This window comes from Suillus fuscotomentosus (assembly GCF_016647785.1).
Source record: "Suillus fuscotomentosus strain FC203 chromosome Unknown F5891scaffold_3, whole genome shotgun sequence".
Taxonomy (NCBI): domain Eukaryota; kingdom Fungi; phylum Basidiomycota; class Agaricomycetes; order Boletales; family Suillaceae; genus Suillus; species Suillus fuscotomentosus.
This window is the reverse complement of record NW_024539515.1, coordinates 1,295,760-1,317,010: the sequence shown is the minus strand read 5'-3', so window position 1 is coordinate 1,317,010 and position 21,251 is coordinate 1,295,760. Positions and strand designations below refer to the sequence as shown.

Genomic DNA, 21,251 nt, shown 5'->3' with positions numbered 1-21,251 from the left:
CAGCCTACGTAGTGTATCGGCAGGTTCGAGTGAGCTAATCATCCGCGAGGTCGGAACCGAGTCACTCACGCGTTTGTCATGAACATGTGTAAGACAGGCTGATAGTACGCGTCACAATACATAAAATGGTCAGAATAAAGATGAGTCATGTTTCTGATCTGCGTGATTGATAAAGAGATCTCGTAGTGAATATGTAGACTGGAGCCTCCCGAAGGAACATCAACAGATCTCAGTGGGAGCAGACGAGTCACGACCGATGCGTACAATAAAAAGTTCAGATTTCGGTTTGGAAGGTCACGTGACACCTTGGAGGGAGGAGGAGGCCATGACCGCATGCCGTCAGCGAGTAATCGATCGATCGAGATCTAGAGGTTAAATTACAACTACTATAAAACACAAGTAATTCCTTGCGTTCTTACGGTATATAAATTCGCGAGTAGCACGTTAGTCAGGGACATATCAACATAGCACGACTACTGTCGGGGCTGCACAACACCATACATCGAAGCAGACCCGGAGCTCTACACAACGCTGTATCTCCCCGCCACTGCAGTGGGATTCCGCATTTCTGCTTGCAGTGCTGCAGCAGACGCTTCGATGAGCAAACGTTTGATCTCTCGCACAGCTTGTTCCACCTAAAAGAGTGTCAATTCAGTGGACTGCACCGAGTAACGCGTAATGCAATCCGCTCACCCTGTATTCCTCGTTGGACTCGATCAGCAGATGGAGTTTGGGTGGGCCTTCCAGAGGAGGCTCTTTCCCAGATTCGTAATATATACCTGTTACAATCAGGTCAAATTAAGATACCGAACAGTCATGCTTCTGGACAAACCTTTGTTGGTGACTGATGCGCCTGTCATATCAATAAGCTAACCAAGGGAAAAATATGAGTGAGTATATGGCCAAAAACCAAACACGTAACTATGGACAACGCACCTGAACCATAGTTTCCTTGTTGGTGACCCTCCATCTGGCCTTCTGCGGGTAATCATTGATGGGTATGATCGCGTGGAAGTCTGTAGAGTCGAGGTTGGCTTTTCTGAGACCACTTTCGTCTGCCTGAATTTGAGACTGCAGGACCAGCCTCGTTGCCTTCATCTGTGCGTTCAGCTTTGCCATGACACTGAGGGCTTGCTTATGCGCGGCTGTGTCTTTCCCTGCACGCGCAGCAGCATCCTGGGCAGCTTTGAGTGACGCCTGAAGCTTCTCTTCTTCCTTTGCATGTGCGAGTCGCCTAGCAGCTGCAGCTGCTCCGGCTACTCCGAGTAACCCCTTCGAAGAATCAGGGGCGGGACCACGCTTGATTTCGACTTTGAAGTTGCCGAATGTCATATCATCCCCAGCAGTCGTGGGAGTCTTGACAGCAGCTTCATCAACTTTTTCTTCTTCGGGTTCACCGTAAGCTTTCCGCTCAGCCCGATCTTTAGCTTCACGCTCCTTATCGAGCCTGTCAAGACCTTTGCCACCAAATCCTGAGCCTGCAACTTGCGCCTTCCCAGACTTGACCTTTTCCAAGAAGCCTAACGACGTAATAAGCCTAGATCACGAATATAATTGAGCGAAACATACCGTTGGCCAGCTCCTCAAGCTCACTTGGAACAGCTGCATTACTTGCCTTAAGCGCACGGTAGATATCAACAGAGTACCTCTCTTGTTCAGGAGTTATGAATGTAACACATGTGCCTTTATTGCCTGCTCTCCCCGTACGACCAGCGCGATGAACATAGTCTTCCATATGATTAGGTGCGTCGAAGTTGATAACAAGCTTAAGCTGTTTGACATCCAAACCACGAGCAGCGACAGAAGTAGCGATGACGATGGGAACAACTCCAGATTTAAAGTCGGCAATGGTAGAATCGCGATCAACCTGATCCTTGCCTCCATGCAGGGACATACATAAGTACCCTTTGCGCATAAGGTCGCGGAGCAAGTTATCAGCAGCTTCCTGTCTGTCGACAAAGATGAGAGTACGGCACTCAGGGTCCTCGTTGTACATCTGCCCCAGGATATCCAAGAGGCGATTGAACTTGGACTCCTCTGGACGCACTTCAACAATCTGCTCGATCTCCGCGGCGACCACAGAACGCCCGCCAACAGTGATTTCAAGAGGTTTCTGTAGAATTTTCCTTGCAAGAGAGTCCATTTGTTTTGGGAACGTCGCAGAGAAGAGCACCGTTTGACGGTCAGGTCGAATGTTGTTGATGATCTTCATGACTTGAGGTTCAAAACCCATGTCAAACATCCGATCAGCTTCATCAAGAACCACATAAGTGACACGCTTAAGGTTGGTCACCCGGCCAGAATTGGCAGTGAGGAGGTCGATCATGCGGCCAGGTGTGCATACAATGATCTCAGCACCCTTCTTCAGCTCAGCAATCTGGTCCTTGATTGGGGAACCACCATATGCGCACACAGCCTAATGATGCGGAATAAGATATTATGGATAGATCAAAGATACGAGAACATACACGAAGGTTCATCACCCGTAAGAATGGCTTGCATTCTCGATGAATTTGCACTGCCAGCTCGCGGGTAGGAGTCATGACGATGGCAAGAGGGCCTTCCATCTGCTCCAGGGGCCGCTGGTCCTTGATGTGACGGAACAAAGGGAGGAGAAATGCTATGGTCTTCCCTGAACCTGTCTTTGCCACACCAATAACGTCGCGACCAGACATAATTGCAGGGATAGCTTGAGCTTGAATGGCAGTTGGTGCAACATAATTGAGGCGTTTGATAACATCCAAACTTTGAAATACGTCAGTCAAGGACTAGACTTCGAAAAGTAGTTGATACCTACCAGCTTGCTGGAAGACCAAAATGACTCCACTTGGTCACTGGCCGAGGGCAGTCAATACCACGGATTTTGATGCCGTCAAGTTCTAGTCGCAAGAGGTCAGCTTCCTCGTCTGTCATAGCAGCAATGTCTGGAGGGGGAACATAAAATTCCTTCCGGAAGGGCTCATATTTGACACGAGAATGGTCGACAGCGGCGATATCTTTCTTCTTTGCTTTCTTTGCCGCAAGAGCAAGGATGTCTTCAGGATTAAGATCGGTAGTATCAAGCTCGTCTTCCACAACAACGGTTTCCATGACTTCATCCTCCCCATCATCGCCCATACGTTCGGCGAGAGGTTTAGAAGATATGCCTTTGACGCCGATCATCTTTTTCAAGTCTTCCTCGTCGACCTTCTTCACTTCAACCGACACACTCGACATGAAGGCATCGAGGGGGTCGACCGCGTCCTCGTCCTCTTCCATGGCGTCTGCAGCCTTGCTTTTGATCGCTTGGTCCATCCTGTTCGCCTCTTCGTCGTCGTCGTCAACTTCCAGGTCGCCAACACTAGCTTCTCCATCCGCCATTGTCATGTCGACAGCAGGCATTTCGCCAAGGGTCTCAAGCTTCCGTTGCTTGGTCTCGTCTGAATCGTCCATGGCCGCAGCACCCTTTGATACTTTTAGAACTTCAGGTTTGAGGGGAAGACCTTTGAGCCCGAGACCTGTGAGGGCTGCACGGTTCAGAGAAGTCCCAGGTTTGGCGGTCGTTGCGGTCGGGGCAGAAACTAATAAGGCATGGATCAAGTGGTGTGAAATCATGAAGTGCCACTCATATTAAAAATGTGCTCACCTGGTGCAGATTTGCCTGCGAGAGCCATAGCTTTGACTTTAGCCTCATCAAGAGCCTTCTTGGCTTCGCGGTCCTTCTTCCAAGCCTCCAGCTTTGCCCTCTTCGCCTTGAGTTTCTCATCTTCAGGTGGAGGAGTTTGCGTGGCACCTACGGCTGCTTGAGGTTTTGGAGGAGGGGATAGCGGTCGTCTTTCCCGGTCTTTGCGGTCCGTTGAACGGGAGCGCCGACGGTCGTCTCTTCTGTCATCCCTGTAACTGTCACGGCGCCTATCGTCTCTGTGTCTATCATCGCGATACCTGTCGTCACGATAGCGGTCTTTATCACGTTCCCTATCCCGGTCTCTCGGGCGATCACGTTCTCTATTATCACGTTCGTCATCGTATCTCCTGCTAGGTCTTTGGGTATTTCGCCTGGTCGGCGAAGGAGACCGGGGTGAACGATGAGATGGTCTTACCCTTTTGTTTGACGTGTCCGGGGAATATGATCTATCCCTGCGCACCATGCTTGTATACAACGACTTGGTGGTGGTGGTCTTGAAGTAAGTGTTGTTTGGTCTTGTTAGACCTGGAAGGTCTTGACTAATAAGTAAGCTATAGTAGGATGATCCAAACGACTATCTTGCTTGCTACAATACCTGCAGGACTCAATTCATGGCTAACAACGTATTGGATCCTTCTGCACTTGTTGGACTTCTTCTTAACTTACTACCACCGACAAACAAGACATTAACGTCTTCCCATGATGGTTTGGCAGCGCTTGTTCACACAGCCTTTTCTGCACTCTCGTTTCGTTTAATTGCAACGGATGACACATCTTCCGCAAAGGAACACCCTAACAATGTTCTTCCTGATGACTGGAACACAAAAGGACTGGTAGATCGTACCTTTCGTTACAGGCATGACCAAAGCGGTCTTGAGTTTGTTGTGAAGGTCATCAAGCTCGGTCAGCGTACATTGATCAGCGCCATTGCTGTCGAAGTGCGTCAGGTTTTATGGATTCGAAAAACAGTATTTAATTTAGAATTTTAGAGCGACAAGTCTACGTCTCTGGATGTTGCAACAAACGACTTTGTCTCACCATCGTTTTACCCCTATGACGCAGCCAAGTCGGACACCCCACCGCTGGTCCATGGCTTCATTTCGTCCAACCGTATAACAGATTTCATATCTCAGCTCAAACTCAAGATAATACAGAAACTCATTCCGGGACTGCGCAAAGAAGGATATATCGAAGAAACTGAGGATTCATCCAGCAATGCTGGATCCGCCCCCCGCGCGGAGATTCCTCCTCCTGCCCCTCCACGACCAGACTCGCCACCTTATCCAGATGACCCATACTTCTTACCCCCCGGTTTGCGACCTCGTAATCCGCTGGAGATCGGTCGTCAAGACCTTGATCCTTTCGGTGGCATCAACCCTTTCCAGCCTCCTTCACTATTCCCCGGCAATGGAGGAGACGGAATGTTTGTTGGTCCAGGTCACCCTATATTTGGTATGAGAGGTAACCGGGGACAGGAGATGCGAGGACCATGGGGTGGGGACGGCTATCTCCCTCCGATGGGAGCCCCACCGGGTGCTCGTTTTGATCCGATAGGACCAAATCCTGGTCCCTTCAACCCAAGTTTCAATGGGAGGCCCCGGCGTGGACCTCCGGGAAGCGGGAATGTAAGAGATCCCGATAATGACGAGTTTATGCCCCCTGGAGCCGTGAGTGTGCACTACAGTAAAACAATTGTAGATGCTTACCTTGAAACAGGGAGATATGTTTATGTGAGAACGCGATGTGAAAAGTTGTGAATTTTGTATAACTGATGAATTATAACGAGCATTGAGAGTGATAAATACGGTTGCAAGAATATAAGATGTATTTGTACCCTCTTAGCTAGCCGCTTGTACAACGTTGTAGCTCGCTGTGTATCACTGCGCGCTGGTAAGCCCAAAACGGCAACCTGCTGGATTAAGCGGGCTATAAAGCCGGTCGCTCATAATAGCAGCAATAAGTATCACCCTTAGCTCTAGCACACCATGCCCCCCCTTCGCGCACACAGCCCCCAATCCCCTACATCTCCAATGCGTCCCAAGAAGACCGCAGTGCTCCCAGGCTTTCGCCCACCTCCAAAGCCCAAGCCCAAATCCATCCCCCAAATGACTGTGCGAGAACTACATGACCAGCACGATCAGAATGCAAAACTCTTAAACTCTTCGTACGTGGATTTTTTACCCCAGGTATTTCGTGATGATGGTAGCCTCCGTGGCTCCACTATTAACCTTGTGCGCATTTCTTTTTAGATCAGCTTGCACGTCTGCTCTCGGACAACGTCTTTCGGCTGAGCAAGCAGCCATTGAATCTCGCCTGCTCGAACTCGAGGGCATCGAAGAAATTCGAAACGGTCTTAAGAAGACCAACATTAATGCCGACGAGATCATGATTGTCGACCAGCCGCGTATGCCTCGTGTAATCGATGCCAAGCACAGGGCATTGTCCCGCTACGTAAGTATGTACGTTTATGTTATTTTCGATCACTCATATGTCCTCGGGATACTCCAGGCACCCATCGCGCCAAATGGTGCTCAACAGGTCGGCTCCCTGAGTTTACAGGAAGCAGTAGAACTGGAGCAACGTGCCCATGCCCAAGACGCAGCGAGACAACAACGATCAGATGAACGCAAGAGGCGCATAGGACTCCCAATCAGAGGGGAAGTCCTTTCCAGAGCAGAAATGGATGCACGAATGCGGGCCTTCATGTGAGCGTTTTATTATTCATCAATCTTCATGCTAGTTCTAAATAAAACGAATAGCAACTACAAGCCGACGGACTCTGACCTTGAAGACGATATGGATGAAGATGATGAAGACGACGAAGACCCGTCAACATGGTTTGAAGACGATCAGGATGATGGTGTCAAAGGTCAAGACATTATCGAACCGGACTACGAAGAAATCTCCAGCATTATCCGGGTTGACGAAAGCAGAGCGCGATACAGCACCTTTTTCGAACCTAGGGATGGTGATTGACATGCATAGCATAATACCTATAATGTGTGAGATATGCACTATTTTACTTGTAGCCGTATTATGTGACGTTAGTTAGAGAAAGCGTACATCAGTGTGCATGATTCGAGAGTATAAACAGCGGAACTGAGTAATGAACAAATACCCTATGCGTCATTCCTCTACCGCGCGTGAATGGGGCAGCTTCTACCTCTCTTCAGCCACGAGGACAAACAAGCTAGATTGAGCATTGATCAGCATGGCTGTTGCTTATTGAAGGCAAGTGCTCACGGACCATTGTGGAAACTACAAAAGCAGCTGAGCCTCGCTACAACTGCGCCTGCATTTACAACGTCAGTCAGTTGACTCTTGTGGGATATACAATATGCATACCCTCTGTAAACTCCTCTAGACAAATGACACCTGTGAAACCATAATCACTCGCATCATTGTCATTGTCACACAAGAGTAATAAAACAAAACTTGCATTCGACACCCAAAAGTGCGCTCTCGCCAGGTAACTTATAAACCAGATATTTAGCAGCTTGAGGTGTTGTCTCAGCGTCTCCTTCTAGACAAATCTTCACGTGGGCTTCTTGTTCTGCCGGTAGTCCAAGATCTGCAAGGCTAGTGCTGCACACAGGGCACCTGGGATCATCGCGATCATCACCAACAAGTTATGGTGCCACCAAGAACCCTGACTTACTCTGCAAGGTCGCTTAGTTGCGAACTAGACTCCTGCCTGTGAAGCTGTCCAGGGGTCATGAGCCTTCTTTGATCGACCACGATTCTTTCCATGGTGGACGAGGTGGAGCCTGAGAATCTGGTGGGGAGACTGGCATTGATTTCATCGTGACACCCTTGACAGACACGCTGAGTTGAAGAGGATGCTGCGGATTCCGGAAACACAGGGTCACGAACAATAACGGACGGATCGAGAAGTGCTCGATGAGAAGAGCAACGGTCACAAAAAATCCGACCACACTTGCGACAATGCTAACGAAAGGTCAGATGACGTGAAAAATAAGTGGGGGTAATGGTTAATCTTACATGCTAGGAAAGATCACAAATCAATCATTAGAAAAAAAACTCGACGTGGTAGGACTTACTCTTCTTAAAAGAAATCCGAACCGCCGATGACAGTCATTACAATTGGACACCATATCGTCTCTTTCCCATTGCGCATGGACTTGGTAAGGCGTCGGGGCAGTCCACCTGGGACTTAAAACTTTCTGAGGTGCTTCGTGGGTGGGCACACGGAAGTCAGGTGCCTGAGAGAGGTGAGGAGTCAAATCCGTGGGTGGACGAGAAACAGAATTTGGGTGGGTAGGCGCGCCTGAAGGCGTATAACCAGGGTAGCGGAACTCCTCTTCGTCCTCATCGTCGTCTTCCACATAATCATCATCTGGGCCGGAGATCAGCCATCTTTGGTTACCAGCCGCGAGTCGGCGACGCTCGAGCTCTCTGCTGTAGGTGTTGAGCAGGACTTCAGCCTGAGTTTTTCGTTCTGTATCACCATCGCCTTGGATACCATCTGATTCAATGATGCGTCAAGAGGCTGCATTAAAAGGCTTACTAAGAATACCCTGTCGCAATTCAGTGGTTGCACGCTCAAGTTTGGCAATAGCACGCCTTGCCTCGACAGCAGATAAAGTCTCCTCGCCGACGACAGCATCCCGTTGAGTTCCGACTAGATACCAAGCACGAGAGACGTAGTCCTGGGCCGATGACAGTCTTGTGGAGGTCATCGCTCCGAGTTCCTGTCCTTCACCTTCTCCAAAATCGCCCTGGTCGTTCTCGGTAAATGGGACGAGAGAGCCGTCAGATGCAAGATGGTACATGGCTCCATCCGGCTCCTGGAATGGTAGAGGTGGGATGTCAAGCCTACGACGCATCACGCGGACCCAGCGTCTGCGCCTTACCCACGTCGGAGCGCGTGCAGCCACAGATGCGGAGGTCACTGAGCTACTGCTGCTTGTACGGCTGTGGCTTCTGGAAGGAGTGCCCAAGCTAGCTGTCATAAGTCCACTCCCGCTCAGTAAACGCTGAAGCTGAGGGGGCGGTTCGGCAATCCAGGCTTCATCGAGTGAGGAAAAGTCCTCTGCATATTCCCAGGCTGCCTCCACATCAACACCAGGGTAATCCAGCGTCCAATCAGACCTAGAAGACGGGTTAGTAAGAAAGCTCATCAAAAATAACCTGCTGGTCCTCACAGCCAGAAGTGACTTCTTTCGGAGTCCTCAACGGCGGGCCTGTCCCTGGAGCTGGTTTCTGGTAATGACCAAGGATCTCCGATGAGTGGAAGCTGTACACCACTTCGCCAGGCAGCAACCAGTGTGGCGCCCGCGTCATTTGGGGAAGGTAGTTTCAACTCGAATAGTGCACGCCGACCCGGCCTACCAAGGCCATAGTGTGACCACTTTGGCTTCCCACCGGACACTGCTAACGTTTTCAGCCGTGCGTCCAGGCGCTGGTTCTCGTAAAGGATTAAGGGGACGGTCGTGTGCACCGCGAGAGGGTTGTACGGGACAGTCGTTCTGCGCCATCGCTCTGCTTCTGATTTTTGTAGGACCTGGGGGGACTTAAGGAAACGCTTACAACAATTAAGAAAGTGGACACACCTCACATATCCATACCTCGAACACTGCAGCAGCAGCGTCATATGCAGTCTCACCCCAGATATTCCGGACAAGAGGATTTGCTTCTTGCTTTGTAAGTAGATATATGACGACAGGGGAGTGTCCTTTTGACGCTGCATTCACTGGCAAAGCATTTGAGATAGTATGGAACAAAAAATTTGAACACGTACTGAGAGGAGTCCATCCACCTTTACTCCGAACATCCACACTAGAGATACCTCCATGCTCACATAACCACCTCACAATGTCAAGATAGCCCTGTCACCCAATAAGCGTAAGATTCTTTGCAGGAAAATTGACAATAATGTTATCAGTAAGACATACTTTTGAACAGGCGTTGTGGAGAGCTGTCCAGCCGTCAGCATCGCGAGCATTCACGTCTGCTCTATCCGGTAGCAAATATGTGATAATTGGTAGGTGGCCATGAAGAGCGGCTTTGTGTAAAGCAGTCTTGTGACCTGTCAGCGTCAATGTGTGTGTATTAATGGTCTTCACCTACTTCTCCCTCGCGATCCTCTAGATCTGGAATTGCACCACAATCTTCTACCACTGAGACGACGGTGACTTGAGCACATATAAGGAATAATGAAGGTTATCACTCACGCCACTTGACAATGTCTAAGTAACCTCGACTAGCTGCGGCATGCAAAACAGTGAAGCCTGTTCGAGGGGACGCGTCATTTGATAGTGCAAAGGCCTCAACTTGACTGCCTTGCGAAGCTGTCTGGAAGAGCTTCTTCAAAAGAGACAGGTCCCCAGAAGAAGCAGCTGCAGACAAAGCTTCCAACTGGGCAGGAGATGGATGAGGTTGGGTTGCGGGTATAGCTGGCGAAGATACTGGAGATGCAATTACATCTACTGGCATCATAGGAAGTGAGATGGGTATTTGTTCTTGCTCTGCTTCTGGATCCGTAATGGAAGTGGCCATATTTTCTGAGGAAGGTGACTCCCCTCCACCAGCAACAGCAGCGGTCTCCTCAGTGGTACCAGGGTAAACGAATTCCTCCTCTTCCGAGTCTGATTCAGGGTATGTGAATCCTTCTTCATCACTCTGGTCAGAAACATCGCTAGCAGTTCGGGACAACTGTGTGTCAGACAAGCCAGACCTGACAGTTGTCAGTATTCAAGGACGCGTATAAAAGCCAAAGAATGCGCACTCCTCGATAGTCCCTAAATGAGGTTTTCCCAGTTCTGGAGTGGCCATGGTGGACGGAACTAACGCGTTTCTGCTCTCACTCGATGATCAGTAAGGTTTCCGATGGCACTGCTGTGGGAATAAAATGCCATTTTGGAGTTCGACTAAAGGGAGTCGTGTCATTTGCCCCGGTGCTAGCCGCGAGTTATCGTTGCAACATCGATAGGACAACAAACGTGGTTCCGGGTTTCAAGCAGATGTGAAACGCGTTTTGCTTGATGCCTTGACAGGCCCGCAGTCGCAATATGGTGTTTACATAATCGCGGGAGGATATCATCAATTGCACCCGCTGCGATCATAAATATTTGATATTGATGATGACTCTGCTATCAGCTTTCCGTGTCATTCAACGCAGTCCTCTCAATATTATCACTCAATATCGTTTTATGTCTTCTCTTGGTGGAAATTTGGCTCATTTTTCCAAAGGCGCCCTCAATGGCGATCGCTCCAACCTCATTCCCTTCTCCTCGCGACTTCGTGGTGGTCGGGCGCTGGCGCAAGACGTGTGGTCAATTTACAAGTAACTTGATCTATATCTTGTGATAATTTGGTGCCAATTCATCAATCTTCTTTAGTGCAGCGAACCTTCCCGCAGACTGTATCAATCTTGGACAAGGGTATATGAACTTCCCGCCCCCAAAATGGGTCACAGATGCCGCAGATGAAGCTCTCAGATCGCTTTTACCCAACCACTACTCCCATCCAAAGGGGCGCATTCGTCTCCGGAACGCCATCAAAAACTTTTATGAGAAGTCCTTCAACAGAGTTCTCGATGTCGAGACTGAGATTCTCGTAACAAGTGGAGCAAACCAAGGTTCGTCTAGTAATTCTGCAGATGAGTCAATCAGTAGTTCAGGGCTTTATAGGACAATATTCCGTTTTCACCGCCTTCCTTGAGCAGGGAGATGAGGTGATCATGTTCGAGCCTTTCTTCGACCAATATCTACCATCCGTCACCTTCAATGGCGGAACGCCTGTCTATGTCCCCCTTCATCCTCAAACGGATGCTGTGACACCAAATAATAGTAACTGGACGATCGACTTTGATGAATTGCGGTATGCAGACTCATCTTCAGATCAAAGTGTTTATTTATAGCCTTACAGCCGTGCTATCACTCCAAAGGCAAAAATGCTTATTATCAATACCCCTCATAACCCCGTCGGTAAAGTATTCACGAGAGAAGAGTTGGAGAAAATAGCTGCTCTCGCAGAAGAATTCAATCTTTTAGTGATGGCAGATGAAGTGGTATGTTTCCTGTTCGTGTTGCTATAGGTTTTATGCAACGATTACTTGCTTCCAGTACGACTGTCTCGTCTTTGACGGAAAGGAACACGTCCGCTTTGCCACGTTACCGGGCATGTGGGACCGCACAGTAACTGTGTTGTCTGCTGGCAGTGAGTAAATAGTTCGGCCATAAAGGTCCATCTTACGTTATGTGCCAGAGGCGTTCGCTGCCACAGGCTGGCGTGTAGGTTGGTTAATTGGCCCGCCATCAATCATCTTTCCCACTCTCGCCGCCTGCACGCGAATCGTGTTCTGCTCAAACTCTCCGCTACAGGAGGCTGCTGCTGCTGGACTTGAGCAAGCTGCGGAACGTGGTTTCTTCGAGAATCAGCTCAAGGAATATCAAGAGCGACGTAACATACTCCTAAACGCGTTCGATAGGCTTGGTATGAAATACAGTCATCCCGAAGGCAGCTACTTCGTGCTTCTAGTACGTACCGGTTGCACTGACGAGATAACCAACTGACATGTATCATCTCCAGGATATCTCACGCGTCAATTTCCCTGAGGACTACCCCTTTCCGGAGCCAGTCCAAGGCCGAGGACGTGATTTCAAGTATGTGTACTCATTTTTGCTCTGTTCGTTCTAACCGGTCACGACTCAGGGCCTGTTGGTTTATCGCCCTTGAAATTGGTGTATCATCTATCCCTGTCAGCGAGGTAAGTCAGTACGCTTCAAGGTTGAACCAATATTCATGCAATCGCATAGTTCTATTGTGAGGAGCATTGCACTATCGGTGAGAACTTTGCGCGTTTCGCATTCTGCAAGGATGTGGAGACACTCAGGCAGGCTGGAGAGCGTTTGCAACGTTTAGCGGAGTATCTTGTGTAGAATCTAGACATGTATGTAATTATTTATCCAAGTCCCTATGTAGCTATACGTCTGGTAGAGTTTTTTATACACAGCTATAGAACGGGTTCTTCAAGTCTGTCAACAATGCGCGAGAGGACTTCATTTTGCGAGCCCACTTCCATGTCATAATACACCGGGTTGCTGACCAGCCTTCGTGCAAGGAGCGTGAAGGAGAGTGCTTGAACAGCATCCTGCTTGTTTCTGATGGACCCGTCTCCTCTCCTTTCCTGGTACCATTTTTCGAACACGGATGAATCCAACAGCTCCGATTCAAGCGGAAGTCCTTCAGCCAGGAACTTGGAAAATGTGTCTCTGGTCTCCGCCTGGCAAAAGAGGAAGAAGTGGCCAGGGGAATCGTGCCTCACAGCCCGACTCTGCATCTGGACGACATCGACAAGACTGTAATCTCGCAGCTGCGGACCAGAGCCATCTCCCTCAAAATGCATATACTGGGTACCCATGACCACTACGGCTCCCGCCCGGACAGGCAGCTGCCAGCAAGCATCGCGAGGCGCCAGGAGTACGCGAACAACGCCTTCAGCAAATGACTCCAGGATAAGATTCCGATCTACTTTTGACATCCCGCTGTGGAATATCCCTACACCGCGTGTCACAAAATCAACCAATGTCAGGTCTTGCAACCGTGCCGAGTAGTCTTCAACGTAAAGAGGAGGTACGGATTGCGGGAGAAAGCCCCTCTCGATCTCCGTGTTTAGGGCGCACTGTGTGATGAGCTCTTGCGCCACCGTCCGGCAATGACCGCGCGAAGGGACAAAGATGATGGCGGATTCATGTGATGGTACGCTTGTGATAGCCATGTATGCTGGTTTCGACATGGACTTGAACAGTGCAGCTGAATGCGGTATTGTGAAAGTTTGATACATGATTGTGAGCGACTGATCTCGATCTGTGGGTCGAAAACTATGAAGCGCCATGGGATCTACGCCCAGCCACGAAGCGATGTCCGTGGGGTCATTGAGAGAGGCCGACAAGCCGATATATCGGGTGGGATTATTTTGCGTTGTGTGTCGTAGCAGTGATATACTGAGTTCATAGGTTGCATCGAGTTGCTCCAAATTATCGCACACTACAAGAGATGGATAGTTTGCATGGCGGAGGTTACGCTGGTCAACAGCCTCGAGCAGCTCCGACGGCGTAACGACGCGTATTGTGCTGGTCCGGCAGGGAGAAAATAAACCTTCCCCAGAAGACATCTTGACCGTCACGTCAAGTGCGTTGGAAATGACACGGAAGTCAAAAAGAGATTGAGTAGCTAGAGTTCGGTTTGGGACAACGAAAAGCACCAAGGACTTCGGACGGCGGAGTAGGGTTGTCCTTTAATAGACACTTTAGTATATTTGGATCACAAATGTCTTCACTGACCATATCGCTAGATGCCCCATGAGGGACTTGCCACTACTAACGGGAGCAGATACCAGCACGTTCATCGAAGTGTTAATGAGACTCCAAAACACTTGCGTTTGAATAGCATTGAAATCGTGGAGTCGGGCTGAGTAGAGATCTTCGAGTACAGGGAGGCACAGTGAGGAACGCGGGAGAAATGGGAGATCCAAACGGGGCGTATGGCTATGAGAGGGAGCAGGCATAACCAATCCATCCAAAGATACATGGAGTTCATCTTCGGCGCCCATCCATCTATCAGACACAAATCTGACGGTGAAATAGGGGGGAGGAATGTCGGTCAGTATCGAAACCACGAAATTCACATCGAGGGAGTTCGTCGACTCCCGTAATAGAAGGTGCGCAAACTGCAGAATTTCGATGCCTTCGTGATCTTCGACCCACAGCCAGAAAGGCTCTCCGGAGCCATGCATTTTGGTGCTCCAATCGAAGTCTCGAGTAACTGAAACTACAATCTTGAGGACATTTGACCCCAACGGTCGAAGTGAGCTAGTCATTGTGACCGTAGGGAACTGCCGAGCTGCATTCCAGAGCGCTTTACCATGGCCTTCGTTTAAGCGAACTAGTTTACCCAGCTCTACTGGAGTCATGGAAGCTAGTTCTGCGGGCGAGTACTCTTCTCTTGAATTCTCTAAGCCGTATATAATCTCGGCCTTGAGATCAAACTGCCTAAGAGGTTCGTCGAATGGCCAAAGGCGTTTCTCTATAGCCTTAGTGATACCCATGAAAACCTTGGCCACACTAGCCCACTTGCGGCTGATTGCTATATCCAACAGAGCTCGGGAAATGCGTCCTCCATTCTGCGCCGCATATGCTGCGTCAGAAACCAAGGCAAAATCTTCGACTGGAAAGCGAGAAATGCAGCTTTGAAGGAGAATGTTAACTTTGCCTTGGCTTGTATCTGTCCCTCCCTTGGCGCCGAAACTCTGAATGATGCTTTGAAACCTCAAGGAACCTTACTCACTCGCACAGCACACGGAACTTTCTTCATCAGAAGCTCTAGTTCCTTCACTTCTGACTCTCTCACTTGGATTTGGTCGAACTGTTGTTGAATGTCAACTGACATCAAGGACACAAAACAGACTACCCACCTCCGTACTCATACTGAGCATGGAAAGCGCATCAGCTTCGGTCATCTTGGGTTTGAACTCCTTGTTAAAGACCTCGATGGAGGCATATCGAATGTAGTACCTGGCCGCTATCCTGCCGAGGTCTGTTATCGAAAACGCACCGGTCTTTTCAGTAAGGTTTATCATTCCTGCACTGGCCAGTCTTCGAGCTGCTGTCATGACCAGAGAACTTCGCTTCTGGCCTAGAAAGGGATCTTCTGCCACCTCACCCCAAGACATGCCTAATTAAATTGTCAGCTCCTATGACAAAACAGGGCTCTAAAAACTGGCCATATAAAAAGGGATTCTTCCGCATGCGAACATACAGATATGTATATCCCAGCCATCGAACACCTTCGTCGGCATTTGTTACCGTACCAAGAGCGATCTCGGCGTTCAGTGCGTTTTCAATACCTGAGATGAACCTACCTTTTGTCAGAGAAATATCGGCATAAAGACAATCATTCATCTTACCGAGATTCAATTGGGTTCTGGATGGTTGTTCAGCATTCATCGCTCGTCGTGGCTGGATAAACGTACCTGTGACGTTACAGCATCAAGATAATGTACGAGTTTGTCCTCGGTAGTGCAAATGTATCCTTCACCACTTGTCTCGAAACCAGGCCGGCCAGCACGACCAAACACTTGCAATACATCCAAAACCGAGAGATCGACAAAGGATCCCTTTGCGCTGTCGTACAACTGAGTGCCTTTGATTACAACTTGACTCCTTCATGAGAGATGAATCAAGGACACAGTAAAAATTTCTCACCTGCATGAGCAGGTAAGTTGACTCCCCATGCGAGCGTCGATGTACAACAGAGAACCTTCCTCCGATATGTTAGCTTTCGCCTGGGTTATTTCCACGCCGATGCCACTGACCTTGATAGCTCGAGCTTCGAACATCCTCTCCATCATGTTCCGATCAGATCGCAGCATACCCGCATGATGAATACCAAACCCAAGATCAAACAGTTGCTTCATCTCCTTATTCCTAGAATCTCCTATGCTCCTTCGGAAAAATGTCCATTGAGGATGCTCCTCGCAGTTGTAATCCTCCAATGTGCCATCTATTGTCGCTGCATCCTTCAAAGCTTGCGCCGCTTTCACTGTTTCTTTCCGCGCATGAACGAACACCATTACTTGGTGTCCCTGTCGTACCAGGTCAGAAACTTTCTCGTATGTGACGCGGTCAAGATTCGTTTTAGACCGTACGCTTCCAGGCTTTCCTCGAACTCCGATGAAGTGCTGCTCCAAAGGTACCGGTCGGAAAGAAGAGTCGAAGAAAAAGAGTCCTTTATATCGGGACACGCTGATTATGAGTTGAGTTTGATTGATCAGAAGAACAATGTGGGCAAACAAACTTTAAAAAATCTGCGACATCCAAATAGTTTGGCAACGTTGCACTGAGCCCAACTATTCTAATGACAGATTGGCTTGATTCGACCTACAAATGAGTCGGTCACGAATTCACATGTAAGAGAACGAACATGTACCTGTCTTAACGTGCGCGCAACAATAGTTTCGATGACGGCCCCACGTTCTTCATTCAAAAGATGCACCTCGTCAATGATCAAAAGCTTCAACTTCTACATGCAAAAGACCGTCAGGCAGGTGAAAGCACAGGTACTTATATGGAGACATACTGAAGCTAATTCGCCTTCGCCAGTGGGCTTTCGAGTTACAACGTCCCATTTTTCAGGTGTGGTGACTATGACTTGGGTTTCGGCGATTTCAGATTTTGTCAGTTGCATGTCACCTACATCGAAAATTAATAATTGATGCATATATCGGAGAGAATTTCCATCCCTGTCAATTCCTTGACTTGTATAGCGAGCCACTTTAGTCTTTTCCCCAGCTTTCGAACGATCTCAGAAGCCAGAGCTTTCATAGGTGCACTATGTTTTTTAAAAGTCAGGGCGCTGTATTATAAGCAAAACATTATTGGAAGCTCACACATAAATAATCTGAAAGGCATTGCGATCTATCGAAGCATGCAAAGGTGATGATGGACTGATGGGTGATCGGTGCTGGTTGAGAACCCGAAGGATTGTTAACATCGCTATATCGGTTTTACCCTATGATGTGAGTTCGATAAGCTACAGTTCAAGGACGACGCGCAGAATAAGCTAACAGCACCAGTGGGAGCTGTCGAACGCCGTTAGGGTGCTAAAGACCACGCGATACAACCAGAAGACGCACCGCAAACCAGTATATTTTCGTTTGATTCATAAGCGGTTGGATAGATGATAGACTGCATGCGATTTAGGGAAGAATATCCCTTAAAGAGAAGGTTTTATATAAAAAATAGAGGGAAAGGGTGGGATACATACGGGGAACGAGCCTCTGGTTAATTCATCAAGTTCATTGACAAGAATGAGCCTTTCGGATTGCCTGGGTGGAATGACTCTGGAAGGAGGAAGGATGACTTCCTCATATTCCTGACTCGCTGGTGAGCAGATGGTATTAAGTAAGGCATTTGTAACTGACCTCGTAGTTATGTCTTGTATGTCCGACTGGAAGTACGTACTTGCTACCAAATTGAGAAAGCGAACCGCCTTGCATCATAGAGGACGAAGAGTACACATGTGGAAGCACTTCTGGAGCTTCTTGCTGGATATTTTGAACAAGGGCTCACGTCAAGGCGCAAATGAACCTACTGCCACGCCAGTAAACAAAGGACGAGACGCATTTGTCCTGAGAGTCTCTTCCATGCGGCGACGAACATCCTGTGGAGCAAGGCTGGCAGTTACAACTGTACCACACGTTAGTAAGAATAAATAATAATCATGGACAGCACTAACCACCTGATTTTGGTTTGCCTGAGGTTGAGTTTTCAAATGTCGTTCTGTCTCGTCCAGACAACTAGGTGCTGTGAGTCATTATATGTGATGCACTTGATCACTACTGACCACGTTCACAAAGTAAGATCTAGAGGCGAGCAATTCTGCGACAATTTCGATGTCGTCAAAGCCGACCAGATCAGCGAGCTCGCCTGATATGGCATCATCTGGGAGTGTGGTCGACAGAATACCAGAGATATGTTCTAGAACTTCTTGTGGTTTGCTACATGTCACGATCATGAGGTTCCTGTAGAAGAACGTGACAAGCCCAGGAACACCAACCTTGCCAATCTACCTATTAGGTGCTCAGGCGGTGATAGCGACAATTTCTGACCAGTGATAAAGACATCCGTGATGGAGGTTCGGAAATCCTTTTCTAGATCGTCATCGACATCATGATCTATGCGTGGTGAGTTGGTCGGTTAAGGATATATCAGTCGAAGCAGGGTACCTGGACTTGCAAATGACTTGGGTCTAGACAATTAAAGTGAGTCCTTGTTTGACTCTAAAGACATTATTGACATGCAACAGACATTATCCAGTCGTCCAGTTGCTTGGCATCATTGAAGTTCTGAACAGCATATTCGCCAGGAGCAGACGTCAACTGGTCAAGATGCACGAGAATAGACATGCTAACTTGGTAGACCCTCTGGACAGTATAAGAAATGATAAGGAGAGTTCGTTCCGTTCGTCGCGTAGGTAGTCACGTAGTAAACAACTTGCGTACTTGTGATGGCCCCGAATCTGATGTGATGACTTTCTTTCGATGACTTGTATCCACTCTTTTCCCACGACATGCAAGTTACTAACGGGAACCTTGGACGTTTCGGCACCGTGGAGCCAACTAGTTTTTAATTTTGAAGTGTGAGTCAAACCAAGTACCAAGCATACCCTGTGACCTGAGATCGAGATACCGTTGACCGCGGCTAGCACTGCTCAAGCGACACCGCCGCGTTGCCCCCTACTAGCATGGGTCCTTACTATGACCCAACTTGAACACAGATATTCCATCGCTTCCGAATGATCAACTTGGCAAAGTCACCTCGACGTCGTGTATACCTCATGTGATATATTACAACTATGTATACATATACCCATTGCCCACCAGTGAATCTAGATGCCGATTTCAACTTGGATATTCACCGAGTTCGCACACAGCAATGATTATAAGGCTATACTGAAAATGCTTCTGTCACATTCACCTTCTCCCATGAACCCTAAGAAAATTGGTCGCTTTCGAATCCTCGTCATAGGAAGGGCGAGTGCAGGAAACACTACCGTGCTTTCAAGAGTTTGCAACACACCGGAGAACCCAACAATATACAGCGCTGGGAAAAAGGTGGGCATCACGATGCTAGTAATCGGTAACATGAACTGACACATTCTCAGCGCGGAGAGATGGTGTTCAAAAGCAACCCGGGATTCGTCTTTCACGACTCGCGTGGGGGCGGCGGATCCGAATTTGAGAAGGTCAAGGCATTCATCGAGGGCCGTTCAGAGGAGATGAAAGTCGAAAATCAACTCCATGCTATCTGGTAATTGCAACTGATCAATCACAACATGCGCTATCTCACAGTTTTTACATAGGTACTGCATCCCAATGGACGAGGCAAGCAGGTCGTCCACTCAGTGCGACACTGGAAGCAGTAAGCTTTCGCATCCAACCGTCGTTAAGATTCAACTGATGCGCAAAATCGTGACAGTCCTTGATTCCATTATTAGTAAGGACATTCGACACTCTCCAAAATGTCATGTATGCCTTCCTAGTAAGTTGTTGATCGTTGACTTATGAATCTGATATATTATGATACTGATCCACTAGATATGGACAAGGACGATGCAGACTGCGAGCCACTCATCGAACGCACGGCTGGAACTCTGGATGATGAAGTACTGAAACAATTATTTGTCTCCACCCAGCAGACCAACTTGGAGCTCTGCGCTCGAGAGGTAATTACCCACGGTCTCATTTACTTGCCGCAAGCGTTAGCTCACTGTTATTGTCCAGAACACTTTTAACTATACCGAAACAACATCATCGAAGGACCCCAAGGAGATAAAGGGACGTTGGGCGCCTGGTTCCCACATATTTGAGCAAGATTATCGAAAAGTTTAAAGGTTGCTCTCATTTATGTTGGGCGTGTACTCACAGGTAGTACGTCTGTTGATCCTTTCTGGCATGCTGATCGAAGTCGTTGCTCATCCTTCGACAGTGAGCAAGTGCGTTTATCCTTCTTCGAACGCGAGCTATGCTGACCAAAGCCATTGCCCACTGTTCGCAGCATATGAATGTATCGATCCTCCTTCGAGCTCGAGCCATGCCGATCAAAGTCATTGCCCATCCATTAACAGGACGTGAGTGTGTCGGCCCTCCCTCAAGCTCGAGCCATGCTGATCAAGATCATTGCTCACCATTCGTAGTATGAGGCCTGCTGTCTACGCATATCGAGGAGATGTGTCCGCTTGGATGGCGACGTCACCATTTAAACGCTCTAAGGAGAAGGAGAAATAATCTTCGGGCTCTTAGGTGAAGGCAGGGTCGATCAAGATTATTCTTGAAATCACGTCGAATCATTGCTTTAGTATGGTTCACCGTCATGTTATGGCAACAATCCTGCTGATCTACTTGTCTTTAGCGAAACCTTGATGTTGGGGAACGCAACATAATGTTTTGGTTCGGAGTGGAGCTGAGGTGTCTTGGCTGTGAATGCAGGTTGCTCGAAAAGATTTAGAATGTGGAACTGTACGAAATGGTTGCATGATCACACAGTGTGGCGCTCTGTCTGGTATGGTGTATGGTATGCGTGTTTGGAGAATGTTGGTCACCCTCAGTTAAGACAGTGGCGAGCACCGAGAGCTACTCCACTTGATGTGACTACCTATCAGGTGTCCGTGGTCCGATTTCTAGCACATCAAGGTGGTGCATGTTCCGCTTCGCTGAGTCTACAGGTTGTCTCCACTTGCATGATTCACCCTACACTCTATGTTAACACATGGAATTGAACGTTCCTGACAACGTCAGTGACTCCAGCTGGTAGTTGATGGCTGAAAAGACCTGGCTTTAAGCGGAAGGACCTTGAGCAGCGCCTCGAAAATCTCGAGCTTTCGTTTTTTGAGGGACATCTTGAGCGTTAATATGCATGTGATCATTCCTACTACCTAGTAGGGTAGTAAATACTCGACGAAAAACACTTTTTCGCCACCTTTTTGGACTTGCAAACCTGGACGGTCATATTTTCGCACCATCATTGATGGCGGGACGAGTGATTGTTTGCCGTCCCCATATGGA

General features: G+C 48.4%; 7 protein-coding genes across 7 annotated transcripts; 4 read left to right on the top strand and 3 right to left on the bottom strand.

Annotated features, from left to right (window-relative positions):
- Window positions 1-383: 383 nt before the first annotated feature.
- F5891DRAFT_1001163 (P-loop containing nucleoside triphosphate hydrolase protein) lies at window positions 384-4,168 on the bottom strand. The gene is made up of 8 exons (XM_041360157.1): window positions 3,626-4,168; window positions 2,798-3,560; window positions 2,469-2,745; window positions 1,570-2,416; window positions 937-1,520; window positions 833-869; window positions 694-779; window positions 384-635 (listed from the first exon to the last, which is right to left on the bottom strand). Exons 1-8 carry the CDS (start codon window positions 4,125-4,127, stop codon window positions 522-524), a joined length of 3,210 nt encoding a protein of 1,069 aa, XP_041232907.1. The 5' UTR covers window positions 4,128-4,168; the 3' UTR covers window positions 384-521.
- Window positions 4,086-5,566, top strand: F5891DRAFT_1001160 (PI31 proteasome regulator N-terminal-domain-containing protein). The gene is made up of 4 exons (XM_041360156.1): window positions 4,086-4,163; window positions 4,222-4,602; window positions 4,654-5,331; window positions 5,381-5,566. The coding sequence occupies exons 2-4, from the start codon at window positions 4,276-4,278 to the stop codon at window positions 5,396-5,398; spliced, it is 1,023 nt and encodes a 340-aa protein (XP_041232906.1). The 5' UTR covers window positions 4,086-4,163; window positions 4,222-4,275; the 3' UTR covers window positions 5,399-5,566.
- Window positions 5,567-5,625: 59 nt separating this feature from the next.
- On the top strand, window positions 5,626-6,726 carry F5891DRAFT_367165 (uncharacterized protein). Its single transcript, XM_041371566.1, has 4 exons — window positions 5,626-5,828; window positions 5,914-6,115; window positions 6,173-6,369; window positions 6,424-6,726. Exons 1-4 carry the CDS (start codon window positions 5,650-5,652, stop codon window positions 6,638-6,640), a joined length of 795 nt encoding a protein of 264 aa, XP_041232905.1. The 5' UTR covers window positions 5,626-5,649; the 3' UTR covers window positions 6,641-6,726.
- Window positions 6,727-7,074: 348 nt separating this feature from the next.
- F5891DRAFT_975054 (uncharacterized protein) lies at window positions 7,075-10,459 on the bottom strand (the record flags this gene model as incomplete). The annotated part of the gene is made up of 12 exons (XM_041376486.1): window positions 7,075-7,264; window positions 7,323-7,612; window positions 7,667-7,669; window positions 7,726-8,150; window positions 8,193-8,776; window positions 8,830-9,188; window positions 9,238-9,377; window positions 9,426-9,513; window positions 9,580-9,713; window positions 9,751-9,819; window positions 9,859-10,361; window positions 10,413-10,459. The coding sequence occupies 12 exons, from the start codon at window positions 10,457-10,459 to the stop codon at window positions 7,075-7,077; spliced, it is 2,832 nt and encodes a 943-aa protein (XP_041232904.1).
- A 377-nt stretch (window positions 10,460-10,836) lies between these two features.
- F5891DRAFT_940814 (pyridoxal phosphate-dependent transferase) lies at window positions 10,837-12,567 on the top strand (the record flags this gene model as incomplete). The annotated part of the gene is made up of 9 exons (XM_041374298.1): window positions 10,837-10,970; window positions 11,026-11,264; window positions 11,317-11,506; window positions 11,555-11,696; window positions 11,752-11,845; window positions 11,894-12,165; window positions 12,218-12,291; window positions 12,341-12,395; window positions 12,445-12,567. The coding sequence occupies 9 exons, from the start codon at window positions 10,837-10,839 to the stop codon at window positions 12,565-12,567; spliced, it is 1,323 nt and encodes a 440-aa protein (XP_041232903.1).
- A 74-nt stretch (window positions 12,568-12,641) lies between these two features.
- Window positions 12,642-18,202, bottom strand: F5891DRAFT_1231014 (Sec63-domain-containing protein; the record flags this gene model as incomplete). The annotated part of the gene is made up of 19 exons (XM_041369572.1): window positions 12,642-13,675; window positions 13,712-13,923; window positions 13,972-14,921; window positions 14,975-15,052; window positions 15,102-15,361; window positions 15,393-15,548; window positions 15,656-15,841; window positions 15,892-15,946; window positions 16,002-16,431; window positions 16,484-16,566; window positions 16,616-16,708; window positions 16,766-16,928; window positions 16,961-17,017; window positions 17,076-17,197; window positions 17,329-17,400; window positions 17,453-17,560; window positions 17,610-17,728; window positions 17,776-17,874; window positions 18,028-18,202. The coding sequence occupies 19 exons, from the start codon at window positions 18,200-18,202 to the stop codon at window positions 12,642-12,644; spliced, it is 4,452 nt and encodes a 1,483-aa protein (XP_041232902.1).
- Window positions 18,203-19,172: 970 nt separating this feature from the next.
- On the top strand, window positions 19,173-20,078 carry F5891DRAFT_975051 (uncharacterized protein; the record flags this gene model as incomplete). Its single annotated transcript, XM_041376485.1, has 5 exons — window positions 19,173-19,301; window positions 19,352-19,497; window positions 19,550-19,728; window positions 19,785-19,912; window positions 19,971-20,078. 5 exons carry the CDS (start codon window positions 19,173-19,175, stop codon window positions 20,076-20,078), a joined length of 690 nt encoding a protein of 229 aa, XP_041232901.1.
- Between the last annotated feature and the right edge of the window lie 1,173 nt (window positions 20,079-21,251).